We start from the raw sequence: 18736 nt of genomic DNA on the forward strand, positions 1-18736 counted from the left end.
GAAGCTTCCCTTGCGATTTCTAATGAAATCCAAAGTTCATTTTATTATGGCCTCCAAGATCCCACATAGCTCGACTGGCTCTGTTTCCCCAGCCTCTGCCCCTTTCCAGTGACCTTCCTTCTGAGCATACCAAAAACCCTTTCTACCTCAGGGCCTTTACATCTGCTCTTTCCTCTGTGAAGCTTCTCTCCTTCTGGATGGTAGCAGGTTCACTCCTTCACTTAAGTCTCTCCTTGAAGATCCCTTTTACAGAGAGCCTCAAATAGTCTCTTTCCCTCTCCATCAGGGGTGTGTTGTGTGTGAGTGTGAGAGTGCACTTGTGCACACTATGTGTGTGCTGTCTTTCACCTTAGAGTATAATTTTATGAAGATAATAAATATTTGCTATTCAGTGAGGCCAATGAAGCAAGCACAAAATGTCCATGGGGTTGGTATCCAACCCAGACACTGGAAAGCTAGTAAGGGGTTTTCTGAGGAAATGATAATTCTCTTTGTCACCACTGAAAAGGGTGGCTGAGGGCCACTTTGGCCTGCTGAGCACTCTAAGGGGTCCTCCTGTGGGGTCGTATATTCCCTGAGTGGTCAGGGCCATGTCTTCGCAGCACCATCAATACATCTCTGTGTCTCCTATTTTGTTTTCTTGCTGTCTCCTCATGTGACATAACATGGAAAGTGCTGTCACAAAAATGTCCCTTGGGAAAAGAACTGCAGTAGTCTGAGGTCTTTAAAGTTCTTCCCAGTCACCTGGCATCTTGTGGAATGGACCAGCCACTTCTATGAACTAGAAACTTTACCATCGTGACCTTGGTTCTCAAGGATGCAACTAACTCCAGCCTTCTGAGTAAGGTTCAGAGCCCTGTCCTCCTCCTCAGCCTGTACAGAGAAGAGCCGAAGCTGCCAGGCACCTTGGTTTCTCTCAGTGAACTCTTGACTGTCGTGTTAGCAGTGGGGTAAGTGATGGAGTTGCTTAGAGAAACCCAAGTCATTAGAAGGATGACTTAGACTATTTTCTGTTGCTATAGTTGAAGACCAGACAGGTTGGATAGTTTATTAAAAACGAAGGTTCATTTAATGAGTCATGGTTCTGGAGGGAGGCTGGGAAGCCAAGAGTATGGTGCCAGCATCTGGTGAGGGCCTTCGTGTTGCATCATAACATGGCAGAATGCATCACATGGCAAGATGCAGCAAACATGCTACCTTGGTTTGTCTCTTCTTGTAAAGTTACTAATCCCATCACGAAGCTCCTACTCCTGTGACCTCATTTAATTCTGATTACTTTCCAAAGACCTTACCTCCAAATACTATTAACATATGGCCATGGGGATTATGTGTCCAATATAGGTATTTTGGGGATAAACATCCAAACTATACTAAAGTTGCTCTTGCTGGGGTGGCCTGAGGTGTGAGGACTTCCCTCCAAAATACAGAGTGATATGGATTTGTGCCTGGCTTCAGTAACTATTCAAAAGAGAGTTGTGTGAATGCAGAATGTTCCCCGAGATAATCAGCCTTCTGACTGACATGGCTGGGTCTGAATGGGGCAGTTGTATTGTTTACTTTTGGTGCCATTTGGAGTGGGAGATAATGAGATCCTGGCCTCTTGAGGGAATGGAGCTGGTCTAGGATTTTCCTCCAGACAGCTGTGCTTGTAGCTTAAGCAATAGATCGATCTACCCACCAGCCCCTCAGGTGCCTGTGAGTCAGGCAACAACCAAGGACTACTAATGAGAGAGAAACACTAAAACTGAATCCAATGTCACCCCGTACTCCCTATAATTTTTAGTCCCTGTTCTCTTGGTGTAGCGTTCTTTACATAGCAGTCTTCGGATCATTAGTGATTGTACCGTGGTGGTCTGGAGACTGTCCCTTCTCTCCCTTTGTCCCAATGGATAGATACCTGTGCACAGAATTAACCAAAGGAGCTCATTAACAAAGACCATATCTTCCCAAGAGCACCAGGCTCCCTTTCTCTGAAAGGGGAGTGCTCCTGGGAGAAAGGGTTCCAGCAAACCTGGTCCCAGAGCCACAAGCCAGTAGGAGGGACCCACTTCTGCCCCTTCGTGGATTCCAACCCATCTCTGCTCCATTCATTGTGACTCAGAGGGCTTGGACCCAAAGCCTGGAGCAGTGTATGCATTGAAGGGTAGAGTGTCTCTGCCCTCTCATCAAGGTGGACACTGGCTGAAGACCAGGGGAGCCTGGATCCTTTCAGAGGGCTCCCCTTCTAACCTCTTTTCTTCCCTTCTTCTCTGGCTTTGGGGTTCCCATTTGTTTTTCTCTCTATATTTTCTTCATTATTATCTGACCGGCTCCATCTTCCAGGTTTTTCTCTCTATATTTTCTTCATTATTATCTGACCAGCTCCATCTTCCAGGTTCTCAGTTTCTGTTCTTCCCAGCATCTAAATCCAAGCTTTCCATTGCATGGCACCAAGTAAAATCTCAAAGCCACACTTTCACCCAATTTTAGATTCACACCTTCCAACTGACACCTCAGGGCTCAACTTAAAACTCCAGGTACACTTACAGGCCCTGATGAGATCAGATGTCCACTCTTGCCCAGTCAGCTGTGGGCAAGCAGATAAAAGTCAGATGGCAAAGTGAGATGTGCCATCCAGCCTGTGAACAGGAGGGTTCTTTCAGAAGTGGGTACGGCTAGTAGAGAAACCCAATGAACAAGAATTCCAAGACACTCTTGAAGGACACTCTCATCTCAAGTGGTCAAAGGGGAGAGATGGATCAAGAAGGAGACCAGGTAAAATGACAAGGGCTGAGCGTTGGCAGTGAGAACTATACCTGCCTCAGGTGACAGGATCCTGGGTGGTCTCCTGCCTCAGATAAGTTTCTGGATATATCAAGTTCAGGCACATTTCCACAAGTGACTTTGGAGTCAAACCATCCCATATTTGAGTTTTGGTTTGCTACTTAGGAATTATAGCATCTTGAATGGGTTACCTATCTCTGAGTGTTAATTTCATCTGAAAACAGTACCTCTCAGAATTGTAGTGGGATTAAATAATGTGGTAATATCAACATGCATCTTGTGGACAAGAAATCAGTGTTTAACAATTTTTAGTTATGTCTCTGTCCTAGGATCACAAAAAGCTCCGTGGATGTAATGGCCAAATTGGCCCTGTGGACATCTGATTGGGGGTTGCTAGGTAGTCTGCACTCTGAGAGAGGAAAAGTTTGAAGCTAATAGTGGCCTGGAACTTCTCATTGGTGGTTCCTTCTGCTTGGTGGCAATAACCTAGTCTCCTTGTGGCCACATCTCATTAGTACCCTACTGAAGGAGAAGATGCAACGGTTTGCAGTGTGAATCCAATCCACTAAATCCATACCAGACTCTGTCCCCAGCTGGCCAAGAAATGTGGGGCTCATTCCTCAGTCCCTGTTCAAAATCTTCATTTTCTGTGACTGTATTTTGGAGACAATCACAGTGCCTCTCTTAAAGGACTAAGAGAGATCCACAGGTGGGCCATTGTGCACAATACCCAGACCCAGTAAACCTTCACTGAACTGGGGACTGCTGTATAATCTGTGATGTAGAAACAAAATGGACAAAGAAGTGACTTGGGTTGGTGAAGGGACAGGTAAGGAACGGTGAGACGAGACCACAGAGTTTTGGGGTCTTACATTCCAGTTAGATCTTCCCAGAGACCACCACCCACCTACCCAAAGCCATCCCTTTGACAAGGAGAGTTAAATGCAGAGGGAAGGTGTCCGCTGGACAAGGACTGGGGGAACATCCACAGCAGAATGTTTCCACTTTATTGTCTGTAAACTCTTCTTTGGTAAACAAGAAGACAGGAACCCCGAAGAGAAAAGGAGCACACTGTGTACAGAAGGCAAGGAGAGGAGGGGTACCTTGCACAACAGAACTCCGAGAAGACAGCTACACCATTAGCGAGGTGGTGGACGGGAGCTGGGATGGGGCCAGGCAGGGGGCAGCGATGGGGAGGAGTCTACGCTGTTGGACGTCAAAGCCTAAATCCTACAGTGGATGAGCTCATGCATCACAGCAGAGAGAACAGGGAAGCTCCGCCCACGTTCCCACCCACCTTCCACGCAGCTGGTAACCCATGGCGGGCAGAGTAGTGTGCCTGGTCAGTGCTGGTTAGAGGCAGGCTTGAAGGAGGCCCCTAAGCCGCCTACCCTCAATCTCTTCTTCTTCTTTTGTTATCAGAAATTGAACTCAGGACCTTATGCTTGCCAGACAGGCGCTGTGCCACTGAGCCATATCCCCAGCCTACCCTCCATCTCCTCTTTCCTGCTCTGCAGGCTGGTGATCAGGTTGCAGGGGAGGTGGGAGGGGCACCCATGATCTCTGAGTCTGGGGAGAACTATGAGGGCTGCAGGGGCAGGGTTTGGGGTGGTAGAGGAACCCGTGTCCCCCTTTTTACATGGGAGGCTCGCTGCACAGCACAATCTCCAGGTCCTTTCGGTAGAGCTTGCCTGCCTCGGCCAAGGACATGACACTCTTTCTGTAGTTGGTGAGCTGCTGGATGTTCATTTCCTGGGTGACAGAGGCAAAGGAGAGAGCAGGGTCAGCAGAGGAAGATGCCACCCAAAGGAGCCCTCCCACCCAGTCACACCTGTCTGAGACTTTCATCTAGTCTGAGGGTGGGTGACTAGAGAGACCCAAAGGATGAGCTTTGCAGTCTGATGGACCTGGATTATTTTACTTTCTTGCTGCATCACTTTGGGGAGGCTGTCTTTCTGAGGCTCAGCTGCCTCCCCTGTGGAATGGGTCCATGAAGAGGATAGTACTTGCCTCCCCATCATTAGGTGAGTAAACTGATAGAAACTACATTTAGCACAACACTGTGCAAGACGGGGCAGTGACAGGGGTGCCAGTTTTTATTCTGCGTAAGGTTCCTTGACGCAGAGCCAGTCTGGGTCTCTCTGGCTGATGGAGACATGGCCAGGAAAGCTTCTTGCTGTTATCTCCAGGCTTTCTGGATCACACTTTCTTAAGCAGGTCCAATTTAAACAAGGAATTATGTTTCCTCCTGCAACAAAGCTCACAAGCCTACTCTTTGTTCACTGGCTTCTTGTTTTCAGGAACCACTAAGCTAGGTGATCCATGAATATATGCCCAGAGTCTCATGCAAAATGGAGGCCAGCGTTAAACAGAATTCCCATGTGCCACATACTGGGTACACACTTTATAATAATTGCTTTGGGTAAAAACAACAATGGTCTGAAATGTAGCAAGATCATTCCATCGTCAATACCAGACTATCACGTAAACGACTTTTTCTTTTGAGCTTTGCTTTTCCCCTTCCTCTGCCTCCTCCTTCCTCTTCTCTCCTGTCTTCTCCTCCTCCTATTTTTTTCTACTGCATTTTATTCTTCTGTATTGAAGACACTGGCAAATATTTTTTTAAAATCTCCATTCTTCTCTGAGAAAACTGAGGTATAAATACCAAAATATTCACTAAAGGTTGATCCAACTCACAAATACCCTTAGCTGACAGAGCCCTGATGTCTACCTGGCTCATTACCTGACTTGCCTGTCTTTAGTTTCTTTTTTTTTCAGTGCTCAGCAGTCAGTCTTTTTCTTGCTATTTGGGGGTATTCCTCCTGTTACTAACCTGGCTTGGTGCTGCCACCCAGCCCAAGGCACTTAAGCCTTTCCACCGTGGGGGCACCTTTCTTGAAGCTGTGAAGTCTGGAAATGTCGTCTGATTCCTCACACTGGGTGCACCAGAACTTTCATACAGAGTTTTCCGAGCCAGAAAACTCCCGAAACGAGGCTGCAAGTGAGTGTCTTAAAGGATGGGGCTGCTTACTTTCAAGGTCTCCAAGCATTACTTGAGACTGGGAAAGGCTTTTCTGAGTTGCCATGATCTTAGGTCTGCTGAGAAATATCGAAGCTCAATCCCATCAGCCAGGCCCTTCAGGAGCTTGCAATATTAATCTGTTAAGGAGCCTTATCACAGCCTATGCAGGCACCATCAAAATGGAGCTTCAGCTGCGGCGTGGGCTCCCCAAAAATGGCCATTCCCTTCTCAGCTTAGTTGCTGTTATTTAGTCATGCAGCTCCTGCTCTCTGATTCATTTTCTCAATCCCCAGGTGCTGAAGCTGGGGCCTGGTCCAGGTGGAAGGCTCTCAGGTAAACAGCGCTATTAATAGCCTGTTCTCTATACCCTTCAGAGTTGCTTCCAAATCTCAACACCCAAATCTTTGCCTTTGTTTCCACATCTGGAGCAAACCTGTGCAGCTTTGTGCATTGTCTTTCTTATTCAAGAAAGAGCCTAGGGAGTTAATGACCAGGAAATGCAGATCATTCTGAAATTGATATGTGCTTTCAGGGTTTATCAATCTCAGGTGTTAGACGGGACCTCCTGAAGACTAATCACACCTCATTAATTCAATTACAGCTAAAGATACTTTCCATTTATGGTCCCCAACGTTCCTTGGGTGCATAAGTATTTTTCAATAATGTGAGTGCCAGGAAAAGTTAGCTGAGTTCAAATACCTTGGTGAGAACTCCTCTTCCTAGGATGCATTTGATTCCTTATCATTTATTTTCTACCTCTTTGAAAAAGCACTTGTAAGGAACATGAAAAAAACATGTAAGATGAAATAAGTGAGGGATGATATTCAGGATGAAGGGAAAGAGATCAGAAAGTTCTTACAAAGAGAGGATGCAGGAAATTTCCCCGCCCTGAAATTTAGCATTCAGTTTAGTTCTTGTCTGGCAGCCAAAGCAGTTAGACAACTCAAGGAATTATAGAGATTTCATCATCTAATTAAATAAAGCAGCAGAATCACTTGGCTCATGAAAGATATTTTTCAGGCCATGAAGGAAGACAGCTGCAAAGGCCTGGTCTCCTAGTGCTGTGTCATTGGATCTCCTGGCCATGGGACCAGGGGACCTCCTGGAGGGGAAGGTGCCTGCAACATACCCAAGAGCCAACACCAGGCAAAAGCATGGGGGTCACCACTGAGCCTCTTCTCTGGGAGGAACAAACACTTTGTTGATGCCTTTCAACTGCTTCCCAGTTCTGGGTCAGCACTTAACCAACTTTAGAATAGCTCTCCTCTCCCTGACCCCTGCCCTCCTAATCACTCTCTGTATTGAAAGTCTTTCTTCTTGGCAATGTGGCTGACACCTCTACGAGCCTGGCTGCGTCAGAGCTGCCACCGCGGCCTCACGGTGTCATTCATAGCAGCCTGTGGGAGCGACCAAGAGTCCTCAGACACAATGCAGTTTACACAGTCAAGGCAACAGTACTCGGCTTTAAAAAGGAAGGAAATGCTACAACACGGATGAATGCGGGGAAGAGTATGTTAGGGAAATGAGCCGGTCATGAAGCGTTTGTGTGATCCCCTTTGATGAGGGTCCTGCCATAGTTCAGTAGTTAAATTTATGCCGGCAGCAAGTAGAATGGATGTCAGCAGACGGGAGGTGGGGACTGGAGAGTTATTGTTTACTGGGCTATTGCTATTCAGCTGTGCAAGATGGGAAAAGTTCTGGTCACGGATGGTGGTGATGTTAATACAGCATTATAAATATATTTCATACTGCAGAAATGTGTGCTTAAAATGGTTGTGATGATAAGCGATGTTACATGCATTTTACCATACAAATACAAAAAAAAAAAAAAAAAAAAAACCCAATCAACCAGAAATAACAAAAACAGCCATTGCCTGGTGGTGGCAGCTCAGAGGAGAGTGGAGGGCAGCCCAGGCATTTCCTACCCTGTGCTCTGGGAACCTTGTCCAAGACCCTGGGCTCCCATTCTCACCTTCTTGTTCTTCTCGTAGAGATCCTTCAAAAGGGCATCCAGTTCATTCTCATCAATGTAGCCACTTCCATCCTAGGGGTGCATCAGAGAGTCAGCTTAGAGCTCTGAGACCCAGCCCTAGCTACCCTGACCTTGTCTCTTGGTTCCTCCCGCCCATTCTAGGAGCACTCAGGCCTGACCTTGCCACTGTGCTGTGCAAATGCAGGTGTGCAGATCACGATCATGAATAACTGGTTGCTTCTGTCTTTATAGTCAGTGCAGGCACAGGGCAGTTCAGTGCATTCTTTTTAGCCTCATATAAATGCGGTTCCAGCACAGTTAATTCCTTGGTCAGAGGGTTACTTAAAGACCCCACACTCTTAGAGGCTGAAGCATGAGGGTGGTAAGTTCAAGCCCAGCTTGGGGAACTTAAAAACTTAGCAAGATCTGGTTTCAAAATTTAAGAAAAGAGAAAAGAAAAAGGGTGGGGATGTAGCTCAGCGCAAAGGCCCTAGGTTCAGTCCTCAGTAGTGGAAAAGAAGAGTCTGACTCTAACATCTGGTTATAGAGAAGATCACTGGACTCACATGGGCTGGACAGCTAAGGGAGGGGAAGGGGAGGGCAAGGAGGTCATCTCACTCCCACAGTCCTAGGAAATGACTGGCCCCAGTGTGCCATCATCCCCGGGCACCATCGCAATCACATCCTAGCTCTGAGCATAACCCTTCCTGCTAACTATTCTCCACTGAGCTTTCAAGAAACCTCATTCTTAGGTTCTATAGGCTGCACATTGAGAGTGACATTTTTCTTTGTCACACAGCAGAAGACCCTGCAGGAAGGAACCACGTGGCCCAGGGGCCTCTCTGGAAAGATGGTTTCTTAGCATAGATGGAGCGGAGCCACCGTGGCCAGGGCTGCCCTGCTCGCCACACTGTTGCTTCTCACCTTGTCATAAAATGTGAAGATGGCATTGAACTCTTCTGAGGTCAGCTTCATGCCCTGCAAGAGTCAAGGCATTAACAAAAGAAGCAAAAGCCCCAAGTGTATGAGTGTGTGTGTGTGCATGCATGCATGTGTGTCTGCACACGTGCATGTGTGTGTGCATTCCATTTTGGGGCACAGAGGGGTGGGAAGCTGAAGCTCAGAGAGGTGAGGGGAAAGGAGGAAGCAAAGTGAAGGAAATTGGCTCTTTTACCTGAAATTTAAGTAGGAAGTTTTCCTGTACAGGCAAGAGTCTGGAAAAAAAATGTGAGAGCAGAGATTAGGAGACAGGGCCCAGGCAAGAATCATGAGATGGGGGATACTGAGCAGCGTCTCTAGTTGTGGAATCCACTGCTGATTTCTTGAGTACTTCTTCATTAGCTATTGGTAGAAAGTTCAAAAAAGAGGGAGACGGACATTCCTAACTCCACCTGGCCTTGCCTTGGGCTTCATGACCCCTGGACCTGTCACTTTTCCCATGAGTGATCTCAGCAATGCAGATGGCAACTCAGGAGCCAAAGTGTTCAAAGCGGTACTTGCCGAGACATCTCCGAGAGGCCCAATTTGCCATCCCCATTTAAGTCGAACATCCGCAGCTGTTGGGGACAAAAAGAGGAGCTGGGGTCAGTTGCTTTGACCTTGTCTCATATGCAGCCTCAAGCTGCCATCCCTTCCCACTGGAGACAAGAGGCAGGTGGAGGGTGCTTATGCCTCCTCTTAGGTCACCAGGAAGCTGGGGACCAACATGTTCTAAATGGTCACTAGGAGAGATAACGTGGACTCCATTCCTGCCCATCCTTCCTCTTCTCATAGCGGTGGCCAAGGCACAGCACTAAAGGCCCACCTCTCCAGGTCCCCCCACTCCTGGAGCTATAGAAGTTGCCATGGAAACAGATGCTCTCCCCACTCCCTGTGTCACACTGGCCCAAGAGTCAGCTCAGAGGGGACCTCAAAGGGTATGTGGGGCCATGAACCCGCACCTCCAATGCCAGTAGCACTCTGAGTCACTTCATGCAGGCCTGAGAAACCAAAACACAAACGGCCTTGCACTCCAGAACCCCCCAGGGGCTTGTGGCCCAAGCCCTGCTCCCCAGGGAAGGGATACATCTGTCCACTCACTATGGTTTGGGTATATTCCTGGAGCTTAGGCTCATCATACGGCCGGTTGGCCTTCTTCAGCAGGTCAGACAGGAATCCCTGGAACACAAAAGACCTCTTCAAAGCTAGACTCATGTGATCCCTCATTCATGTGTTCACTGATTCAGTGATTCAGTGATTCATTCAACATTGTTTGATGAGGTCTACCAGTTATACAGCTTATGTCTCTCATTCCTTAACATTCATGGAGTGAATTTGGAAGTCTTGGGTGGCTCCTAGAACAACCTGGTCCCACAGAACAGGTAGCAGAGGGTCAGCCCAGGGTCACAGGTGGCCCAGAGGAATTTGGGAGTGGATGAACAAGCTAGAAGTCCCCTGGAATGGCCTTGAAGATGCCTGTCCTGACCTCTAGCTTGTGCTTTGCTTGAACTCTGTGACCCAGCAAGCTCCATATTGCTCATTTCACAGTAACAAGTCCAACAACTGAGTGCCAGGCTTTAGTCCTCTTAAGCAGACCACAAGTCCATGCTCTTCACCCAGTACCTCCTCCCTCCACGGGCTCTTTACCTGCACTGTCACTCTGCCCTCAGTCTTACCCTCTGTGCCCTCCACACCTGCCCATGCCCCATCCTACCTTGAGCTCGTTGGCCTCGATGTAGCCACTCCTGTCTGTGTCGTATTTTCGCCATGCCTGAAACGGATTCACAAAGATGTATCAAAATCTCCGTGTCTCCCTTCCACTTCTCCCTAATGGACCAGTCAGGGGCTTAGTATTCAGGAATATCTGGGTGGGCTGGGGACACAGAGGTGTTCTAGCCCAGTCCCTTCAGGATCACAGAGGAGGAGATGAGGAGGTATCTCGGTCAAGGTCACACAGAAGGAGGAAAACTGGAAAAGGTCTCCCCACTCTGCCTTAATCCAGGCGTGGGTCCCTCCTGGGATCATCTTTTAGCCAGGCAGCTTCTATCAAGGGTTAGCACAAGAGCTAGAATAAGATCTGGTGGGTCTTATTTTAGCTACGGTGTGATGGGGTATCCTTTTACTTCTCTGAAAGCTTATATTAGGTGGGGGTTACAGGCAAGGGAAAGAACCTTCTGGACATGGCAGAAACAAACTTTGATTACCTCTAATATACTCTTTCCTCCATCATGATGTATTTGAAAGCCATATTCAATGGTGAAGAATTGTATTATAGCCAATTTTTTTTAGATCACTAAAGCTACTCTGCTCTCTTTTGATATAAAGCATCCTCTTCCTTCCAAATAGGAGACCACTCACACCTCCTGTCAATCCATATGGTCAAGAGAGTTGACTCCTTCCCAGTGGCAGGCGTGTGAGTGACTCCTGGCCAATCAGACCCCTCCCCGGATCCATCCTATAGTAGTTCTGGGCTCTAATCTGAGTCTCGGTTGTTCGGTACATGTATTCTATCCCTGTGAGGGTCTAGGTCACAGCCTGGTAACCACAGAAACTGCCATCTTCATTTCTTTGATCAAGGGAGGCAGTTTCAGTAGGAGCCGTGGATCTGATCACCTCCCTCTTCTTTACTGTGGCTGTCAGAACCGGAGAAAGCACAGTTGTCATGGTTTTGAGATTTTTACCAATTCTTCCCTTCCTTGAATGTAGACTAGACTTAGTGACTCACTTCTGCGAGAATATGGCAGATATGACAGCGCTGATTTCTGAGACCAGGACATCCATGGTAGATATGGTGGCCTCTTCCTTGCTCTCTTTTGGATCTTTCCCTCTGGAGGAAGCCAGCTGCCATGTCATAAGGGTTCTTGCACAGCACTACCAGGAGAGTCTCATGTAGGAAGTAACTGAGCTTTCCCAGCCAACAAGCAGAAAGGAAGAGAGGCCTCTGGCCACCAGGCATGTGAGTGTGCATGGTGGAATTGTCATACTTTGCAGTCCCAGTCAAGCCTTCAGAGGACTGCCCTGCTGACATCCTGACCATGAGTTCATGACAGATTCTGGGCTAGTGCCCTTACCTAAGCCGTCCCAAGATTCCTAATCCAGTTATGATATAATAAGTGCTTCTTTAGGCTGCTAAACTTGGGGACTAATTTGTTACGCAGCAATAAGTAACTAATACAATGTCCTAAAGAGGTACAATCTATTATTCTAGAATCTGGTGGAGACAAGGGAATGGCATGGTGGGGGGCTGGGGTAGGGGGCAGGGCATAGTTTATGGCAAAGAGGCCCAGAGAACTCTGTTCCCCTTAATTTTGATGCCTCAAAATTCTTAGATTTTTCTTTCAACTTTTGTTCCCTTGGCTTTTCCTTGCTTTGTCCCCAGCTCCAAACTGTCCACCTGAACACCAGCTACACCTGGTTTTCAGAGAGCAGCACCAATTCTTTCCTAATTTTCATCTTTAGCTTCCCTCACTTCTCCACACGTATCACAGGAGAGCCAGAGTTCACAGACAATACAGTCTTCCTTTTACATCAGCAAACCAAGCAGTGGTTTCCCTGGGGTATGAGGCTTAGGGCATTTGGTCCTGATGTTTTAAAGTTGTAAGATGCAAGCAAATCTCAGCAAAAGAACAGACATGCCCGAGACATGCTATGTGATCAGGTGAGGATCTTTTCTTTGGAGGAAAATAATACTCTGGGTTCCATAAAAATGTTTTCTTCCTACCTTTGAAAAGGTACTAAGAGATATATGCAACCTTCCAAATATGACTTCACCAACCACCTGCTGTTACTTCATGCATTAGAATTTACGTTCTCAGAGGAGAGTCTTGACTGAGAAATGAGGCAGATACTCCAAGTTGCCTCAAAGGGACATGCCCAGAAGGAACCCCAGCCCCAGACAGAGTAGAGTGCAGACGCTGCTTTTCCAAGTAATCAGACTTGCAGGTCTGACCTCCTTTCCTCGTCCTTGCCTGGATCTACCCCCACCTGACACTGGATCTAGGCTCTGAAGATCAACTTCTTTCCCTCCAGCATTTTGTCTATCCATCAGGGTGTCCTCATTCTCTTCTCATTCAAGAAAAAGAGTTCAAGAGACCTGGGCTTTGTGAAATCTCAAAGAAGTCCTGAGGTGTCCCTAAAATTAGATGTTAAAATGTTGTACTGAGCAGTGGGATGGGAGAGTACAAGGCTTTCAGGGCTCCTGAGGGGCTATTTCATGTTTCTGGCTGATAAAAACAGAATAATGTATAACCCTGGTTAGGGCTGCTACTGCTGGAATGTGGGGTCCCAGGGAAATGAGGGTGCTGGCTCTGAAGTAATGCTAGGGCTCAGAAGGATAAAAGGCTTATAAGAATATGGAATCATGTCAAATGCAGAGAAAAATCACTAAGGAGGAGAGAGACAGAGAGACAGAGACAGACAGACAGACAGACAGACAGACAGACAGAGATTTTGCTCCTCTTGAAGCTCCATTAAGACTGTCCTCAACTCTGTCCCAAACCAAAGATGGAGTAGGGACCAATCTCTTTGGCCACCTCCTTATTGGGAAGGGTGGAGAAGGTCTCAAGCAGACTGTTTTCTACATAGAGAAAATGTACATTTGCAAAAGTGGCATCCTGACAAATTGTAAGAATATGCTGGCCAGATGAGCAAGAGAACAACTAAGAACAGAATCCAAAATGTCAATTACCAGCTTATAGACTCTTGCTATCTTGGAAAAACTGGAGAAAATTCTTTAAAGCACCATAAAATTAAACTCATATTTGAAAGCTTAGGCAAACTACACTCAAAAAATGACTCCTCCATCCCAAGAACTGATTCTTCTTATTGCCTCTATCCCTGCTTTCTGGCCCACTGCCCTGTGGAAATCTGGACTGGGTGGGCAGTGGTTCCACGCAGTGGATTCTGGAGAGGGGATTATCAGGGCTGGATATGGATTTAATCAGATGAATGGCAACTCTGACAGTCACTCTGAAAGCCAATTTCGGTGCATCACAGCAGGGGGTTGGTGTGATGGGGATGGGTTGAATTTCACTCAGGGATGCACACACTGGCCCAGGTGAGTGTCCCAGAAAGACAGCAAGAAATAATTGGTACTTTGCTAGATGTCAGGATTAGCAAGATAATCGGTTGAGCCATATGGAATTTCCAATTTTTGCATGTAAAAATAGTTCAGTATCAGCAAATATATGTGGTCCAGTCCACCAGTTGGATACTACTCAAAGGTATTTGATCTTAGATATCAAAAGTTGGAGAAAGTTGGACATGGTGGCATATGCCTGTGAGTCCAGCACTCTGGGAGGCTGAGGCAGGAGGATTGCAAGTTTGAGCCCACCAGGGACAACTCAGCAAGATGTTTTTTCAAAATAAAAAATGGATGGGGATATAGCATAGTGTGAAGCCCTGGATTCAACCCTGAGTACCACTCCCTCCCCACAAGTTAGATGTGAGGATATTAAAGTGTTTCTATTGCAAATGGGGGTAATGCCCATTTTGGAAGGGAGCCATGAAGCCCGACCTGTCAAACCTCTAACCCAGAGGACAACAGGAACCGGGGGTATCACTGGGCTCTTCCGGCTTTCGAATGGCACACAAATCCTTCCATCCCTTCCCAGCCTGCTCTTTGGAACTCTTGATTTCAAGGGACAAGAATGTTACTCCTCTGATAGAGAACTACTAATGTCTTGAATTTACAAAAAGTCTTTAAAAAATGACCCCCCAATAAAAGACCCAATCAAAAATGGATAACCAAAATAATTAGATGCTTCTCAGAAATACGAATGGCCAGGAAATACATGAAAAAAGCTTGTTATCTCTGCCTATCAGAGAAATGTAAATCAAAACCATATTGAGATTCTGGGGGCTGGGGGTGTAGCTCATTGGCATAAGCGCCTGCCTTGCAAGTATGCGGTCATGAGTTCAATCCCTGGTAGTGATAAAAAGGAAAAAGACCAAAAAAACCAAGAAAAAAAACCCCCCAATATTAAGATTCCACCTTACTCCAAAAAACACAGCCATCATCAAGAAACAACCAAACAAGCTAAGAAACATAGCTGCTGGTGAGTCTGCCAGGGAAAAAGGAGTCTTTTTACATTGTTGCTAGGAATGTAAACTGGTAAATTATAAATCACTATAAAAAATCAGAGTCAGTGGAAGATTCTTCAAAAAAACAAAAATAGAAATTCCATTTGATCCACCTGTTCCCCTCCATGTATCTTCCTGAATCATTTACAGACACCACAGTGAAAAATGCCCCATTTATAGCAGCACAATTCATAATAACCAAATCTTAGAAGTATCTATATACCCACCAACAGATGAATAGAGAGAGAAAATGTGGTTTTTACACATAAGGAAGTACTACTTGGCCATAAAGAAAAATATTGAGTCATTTGTAGGAAAATGGATGCACTTTGAGACCATCATGTTAAATAAAGTAAATCAGAAACACAAAGATCACATGGTTTCTCTTATATGAAAAACTCAAAATATAAATGAAGAGCAAAACAAAAGACTAGAAAACAGGGAGAGAGATCATTTGCAAATGGGAATGAGATCCAGAGTGGGAGAGAGGTGGGAGGGAGGTGAGGGGAAGAAATGAAAAAAATTAAAATAGGTATGTGTATCTATTTCTTACAATGCATGTAAACATATATTGCAAACATACTAATAAAAAATATAAAAAATGTTACCAAGTGGTGAAACATCCTGGAGCAAATGGCATGGAACAAGATTCTTCTCTGCAGGGCTTCTCAATCATATGCAAATGTCCACCACAATTCCCAAAGGCTCCTCTATGCACGTACACAACATCTTTTAATTGCCCTGACTCAAATTTACTTTTCGACTTGTCCCTACACTATGGTTCACGAATGCTGCCTGAGACAAGGTGCTGTTAAAGTGTGGCTTCTGAGTCCCCGGAGCAGTGATTTCACCAAGTACCCAGATGACGCCATGCTGCGGGGCCATGGACCACACCTTGAGTAGCAAAGCCCTCAGTGGCTCAGTACCTCCCTGGAGCCATCCTCAGGCACCAAGGTGGACCTGGATCTGCACGAGAAGAAAGGTGGGGTCCCAGCACCCAGAGAAGGCAGTGCCTTGGCCTCACCTCCATGAACTCTGCGCTGGAGCCCACGTGCTGCCGGAAGCACAGAAGGAAGTTCTCTTCTGTCGGCAGGATCTGTGCCAGCTAGGGGACACAGAAAGGGACACAACATTCAGGAGGGACATCAGGGGGCAGAGTGGACTTTCCCATAGAAAGGAGGAAAGGGCCAGTGGAGAGGCAGCGTGGAAGTCACATTATGCCATCTTTTTGGAGAACAGAGACTGGTGGCTCTTTAATGTGGAAAAAAAGCCATTCAGGGAAGTGCTTCCGGGTTACACCAGTCCGTACGGTAAGGGCAGCTGGACACACCGGAAGCAATGCACCTTTAAAATGCAAGCACCCAGATTCCAAAGATCACTCAGTAGATGATTCCGTGTATCTAAAGCTCTAAACTATGCAAACTAATCTAGGTTTGACTGATGCGTTCTGGGGTGAGATACCCTGCACCAGGCAGGAAGAACATTTCGAGGATGCCAGTATGGCTGTATCTGGATTGAGACAGTGATCTCATGACTTAAAATCTAAGCTTACAGAATTTTGCACTGTAAGTGGATGCAGTTTATTGCATGCAAATTCGTACCTCTGCGATTTGATTCTGAAGCTACTCAGGTGCCCTCTGCTACCTGCTCACTCAGCTGCCAGAGTACTTGGCACACACGTGTCTGTATATAAGCATGACTACATGTGTGTATGCATAGATAGGTGCATATATAACTACATATAAATTATATGTAATATAAAGCTCATGTTTATATTTGCAAATTACCTATGTCAATTATATGTATAATTTTTATGTATTTTGCCTTTGAGACAGGATCTTACTATATAGCCTAACCTGGCCTTGAGCTCAAGATCTTCCTGCCTCTGCCTCCTGAATGCTGGGATTAGAAGCATGTGCCACCATGCTGAGTTCATAGTTTTGTCTCTGGAATCCTTCAGGTGGGGCATGAACTCTCGCAATTACCAGTCTCCACTCTCTCCTGCGTTAAGCTGGTTTATCACATGTTTATGATGCCTATTGGACCTTGAATGCATTCTCCATCGATCTGGCTTCCTCTTTTCTTTGGTGACACACAGGAAAAACCCCACCAGTTCTCTTTAGTCAGCCCAAGAAGTGGGGTGGGGGACCCTTCAGGCCATCCCTCCTTAAGGTCCCTAGGAGATGTGTGTGCCCAAGAGAGGCACAGGGGACAGAGAGCCCCTCCACACAGCCCCTGGCCAGCACCAGGTGCTCACCTCCGCCATCTCGATCTTCCCATCCGAGTTCTTGTCGTACTTCTGCATGAACTCCTTCATCTTTTCCCCAAGGTTGTCACTCTTTGACGTCTGCAGGAAGAGAAAGGGGGCTGATTTTCAGCCACATCCCGTGGGCATCATGAGCCTCCGTGCAGCAGCGTGAGGAATGACCTTGCATCCGTGACACGCAACACAGACCCAGGCGTCGCCCGGGGTCTGAGAGATCAGGACTGCGTCGTTTTTCTCATCAGATGACTCCCGATGGAGTCATCTCTTCTGCATGACTTTGTCACGTGAGTTTCGAAGGGGGACAGGACACACAGGCATGCTCGGTACTAGGTAATTAAACATCCCTCTCTGCTTTCAGGATGGATTCGACCTCGGGCCCCTCACACACTAATTCCCAGCACACAGAGGTGAGAAAGGAGGCCCCTGCATTTTACAGAGACAGCTTGTGACACAACCCAGCTTACTCTGGTGCCTCCAAAACAGGCTCTATGCACTCCATCACAGCATGCGAATTGCTTGTTTGCTTCTGCTGAGACCAGCAATCCCGTAAATATTTCTTACTCGGACTGTTTTGTTTTTTGAGCCAGGATCTCACTAGATACTTCTAGCTCAGACTGGCTTTGAACTTGACATTCTCCTGCCTCAGGGTCCGAAATGCAGGGAAGACAGACATGTGCTACCACAGCCGGGGTTCCTACTCTGTGCCAGATCTAATGTGAGGATGAAGTCATCACACAGCTGAGAGATAATTTAAAGAGTTCACTCAGTGATTCTGAGTGTAGGGAAACAATGAACTTAAAAGTCCCATTAACCCATTATTTCCTCTCTTAAATACAAGACTCTCCGGGAGTTCTCAAAGCTTCCCTCGGTTTGGGACACTGCTGACTCACTGCTTGCATTAGGGAGCATTTCCTCCTCCTTAACCAATGATGAAGCCACCATGGGCATCTGGCGGGGCTTGAAGGTTCCTAGGACTGGGTCCACAAAAATTTCTTTTCTTTCTTTTTTTGGTCTTTTTCCTTTTTATCGGTACCGGGGATCGAACTCACGACTGCCTGCTTGCAAGGCAGGCGCTTATGCCACTGAGCTAAACCTCCAGCCCCCACAAAAATTTCTGAGAGTCTTTTCTGAGTCTTTTCTATCACTTTTTCATTTTTGGACCGAGTCTTGATTTGCCAATCTTTATTGGTTGATCGATACTTATTTATATTAAAAATATGCATGGCATAATGCTAGGCATTTATCATAAACAGGGTCCACCTAGTTGAGTTTTACACTGGCCTCTGTGAAATTAGGGATCTCTCTACTCCAACGGAGTGCAACATAAAGTGACTTTTCAGGAGGTCCCTTGGTTAAGCGGGGCCAGAATTTAAACTCATAGCTCCTGCTTCCAAGACCAAAAGCTTTTCACCTCCTAGCAGCTGCTCTAAATCCCAGTCCTGCATGATAGTAGTTGAGACTGTTGTGGATGGACTTGAAAATTCACCCTGAAGTCATTTTGAGGAAGTGAATGACTAACAGGAGAACTTTACAGTTAAAGCACGTTATTATCACACTCCATGATCCCAAAATCAGTTCTGAAGCCCTGACTGTCCTAGTGAGGAGGGTTGGTGAGGGTACAGTTGATAAACAAATGCATGACTCACCTTCAGCC

General features: G+C 46.5%; 1 protein-coding gene across 1 annotated transcript in view; it reads right to left on the bottom strand.

The window, feature by feature from the left end:
• Positions 1-3749: 3749 nt before the first annotated feature.
• The window catches only part of Calb2 (calbindin 2), a 28036-nt gene continuing 13049 nt past the window's right edge, over positions 3750-18736 (bottom strand). Inside the window, exons 3-11 of the mRNA XM_003472154.5 lie at positions 17074-17163; positions 15841-15921; positions 10450-10506; positions 9837-9914; positions 9258-9313; positions 8932-8971; positions 8682-8735; positions 7758-7829; positions 3750-4515 (exon numbers count right to left, since the gene is read on the bottom strand). Coding sequence (XP_003472202.1) covers positions 4399-4515; positions 7758-7829; positions 8682-8735; positions 8932-8971; positions 9258-9313; positions 9837-9914; positions 10450-10506; positions 15841-15921; positions 17074-17163 — 645 coding nt within the window. The 3' untranslated portion in view covers positions 3750-4398. The remainder of the gene's footprint in view (positions 4516-7757; positions 7830-8681; positions 8736-8931; positions 8972-9257; positions 9314-9836; positions 9915-10449; positions 10507-15840; positions 15922-17073; positions 17164-18736) is intronic.

This window comes from Cavia porcellus, unplaced genomic scaffold (assembly GCF_034190915.1).
Source record: "Cavia porcellus strain 051 isolate PalLab524CR breed Dunkin Hartley unplaced genomic scaffold, mCavPor4.1 scaffold_4, whole genome shotgun sequence".
In the NCBI taxonomy this organism is placed as follows: domain Eukaryota; kingdom Metazoa; phylum Chordata; class Mammalia; order Rodentia; family Caviidae; genus Cavia; species Cavia porcellus.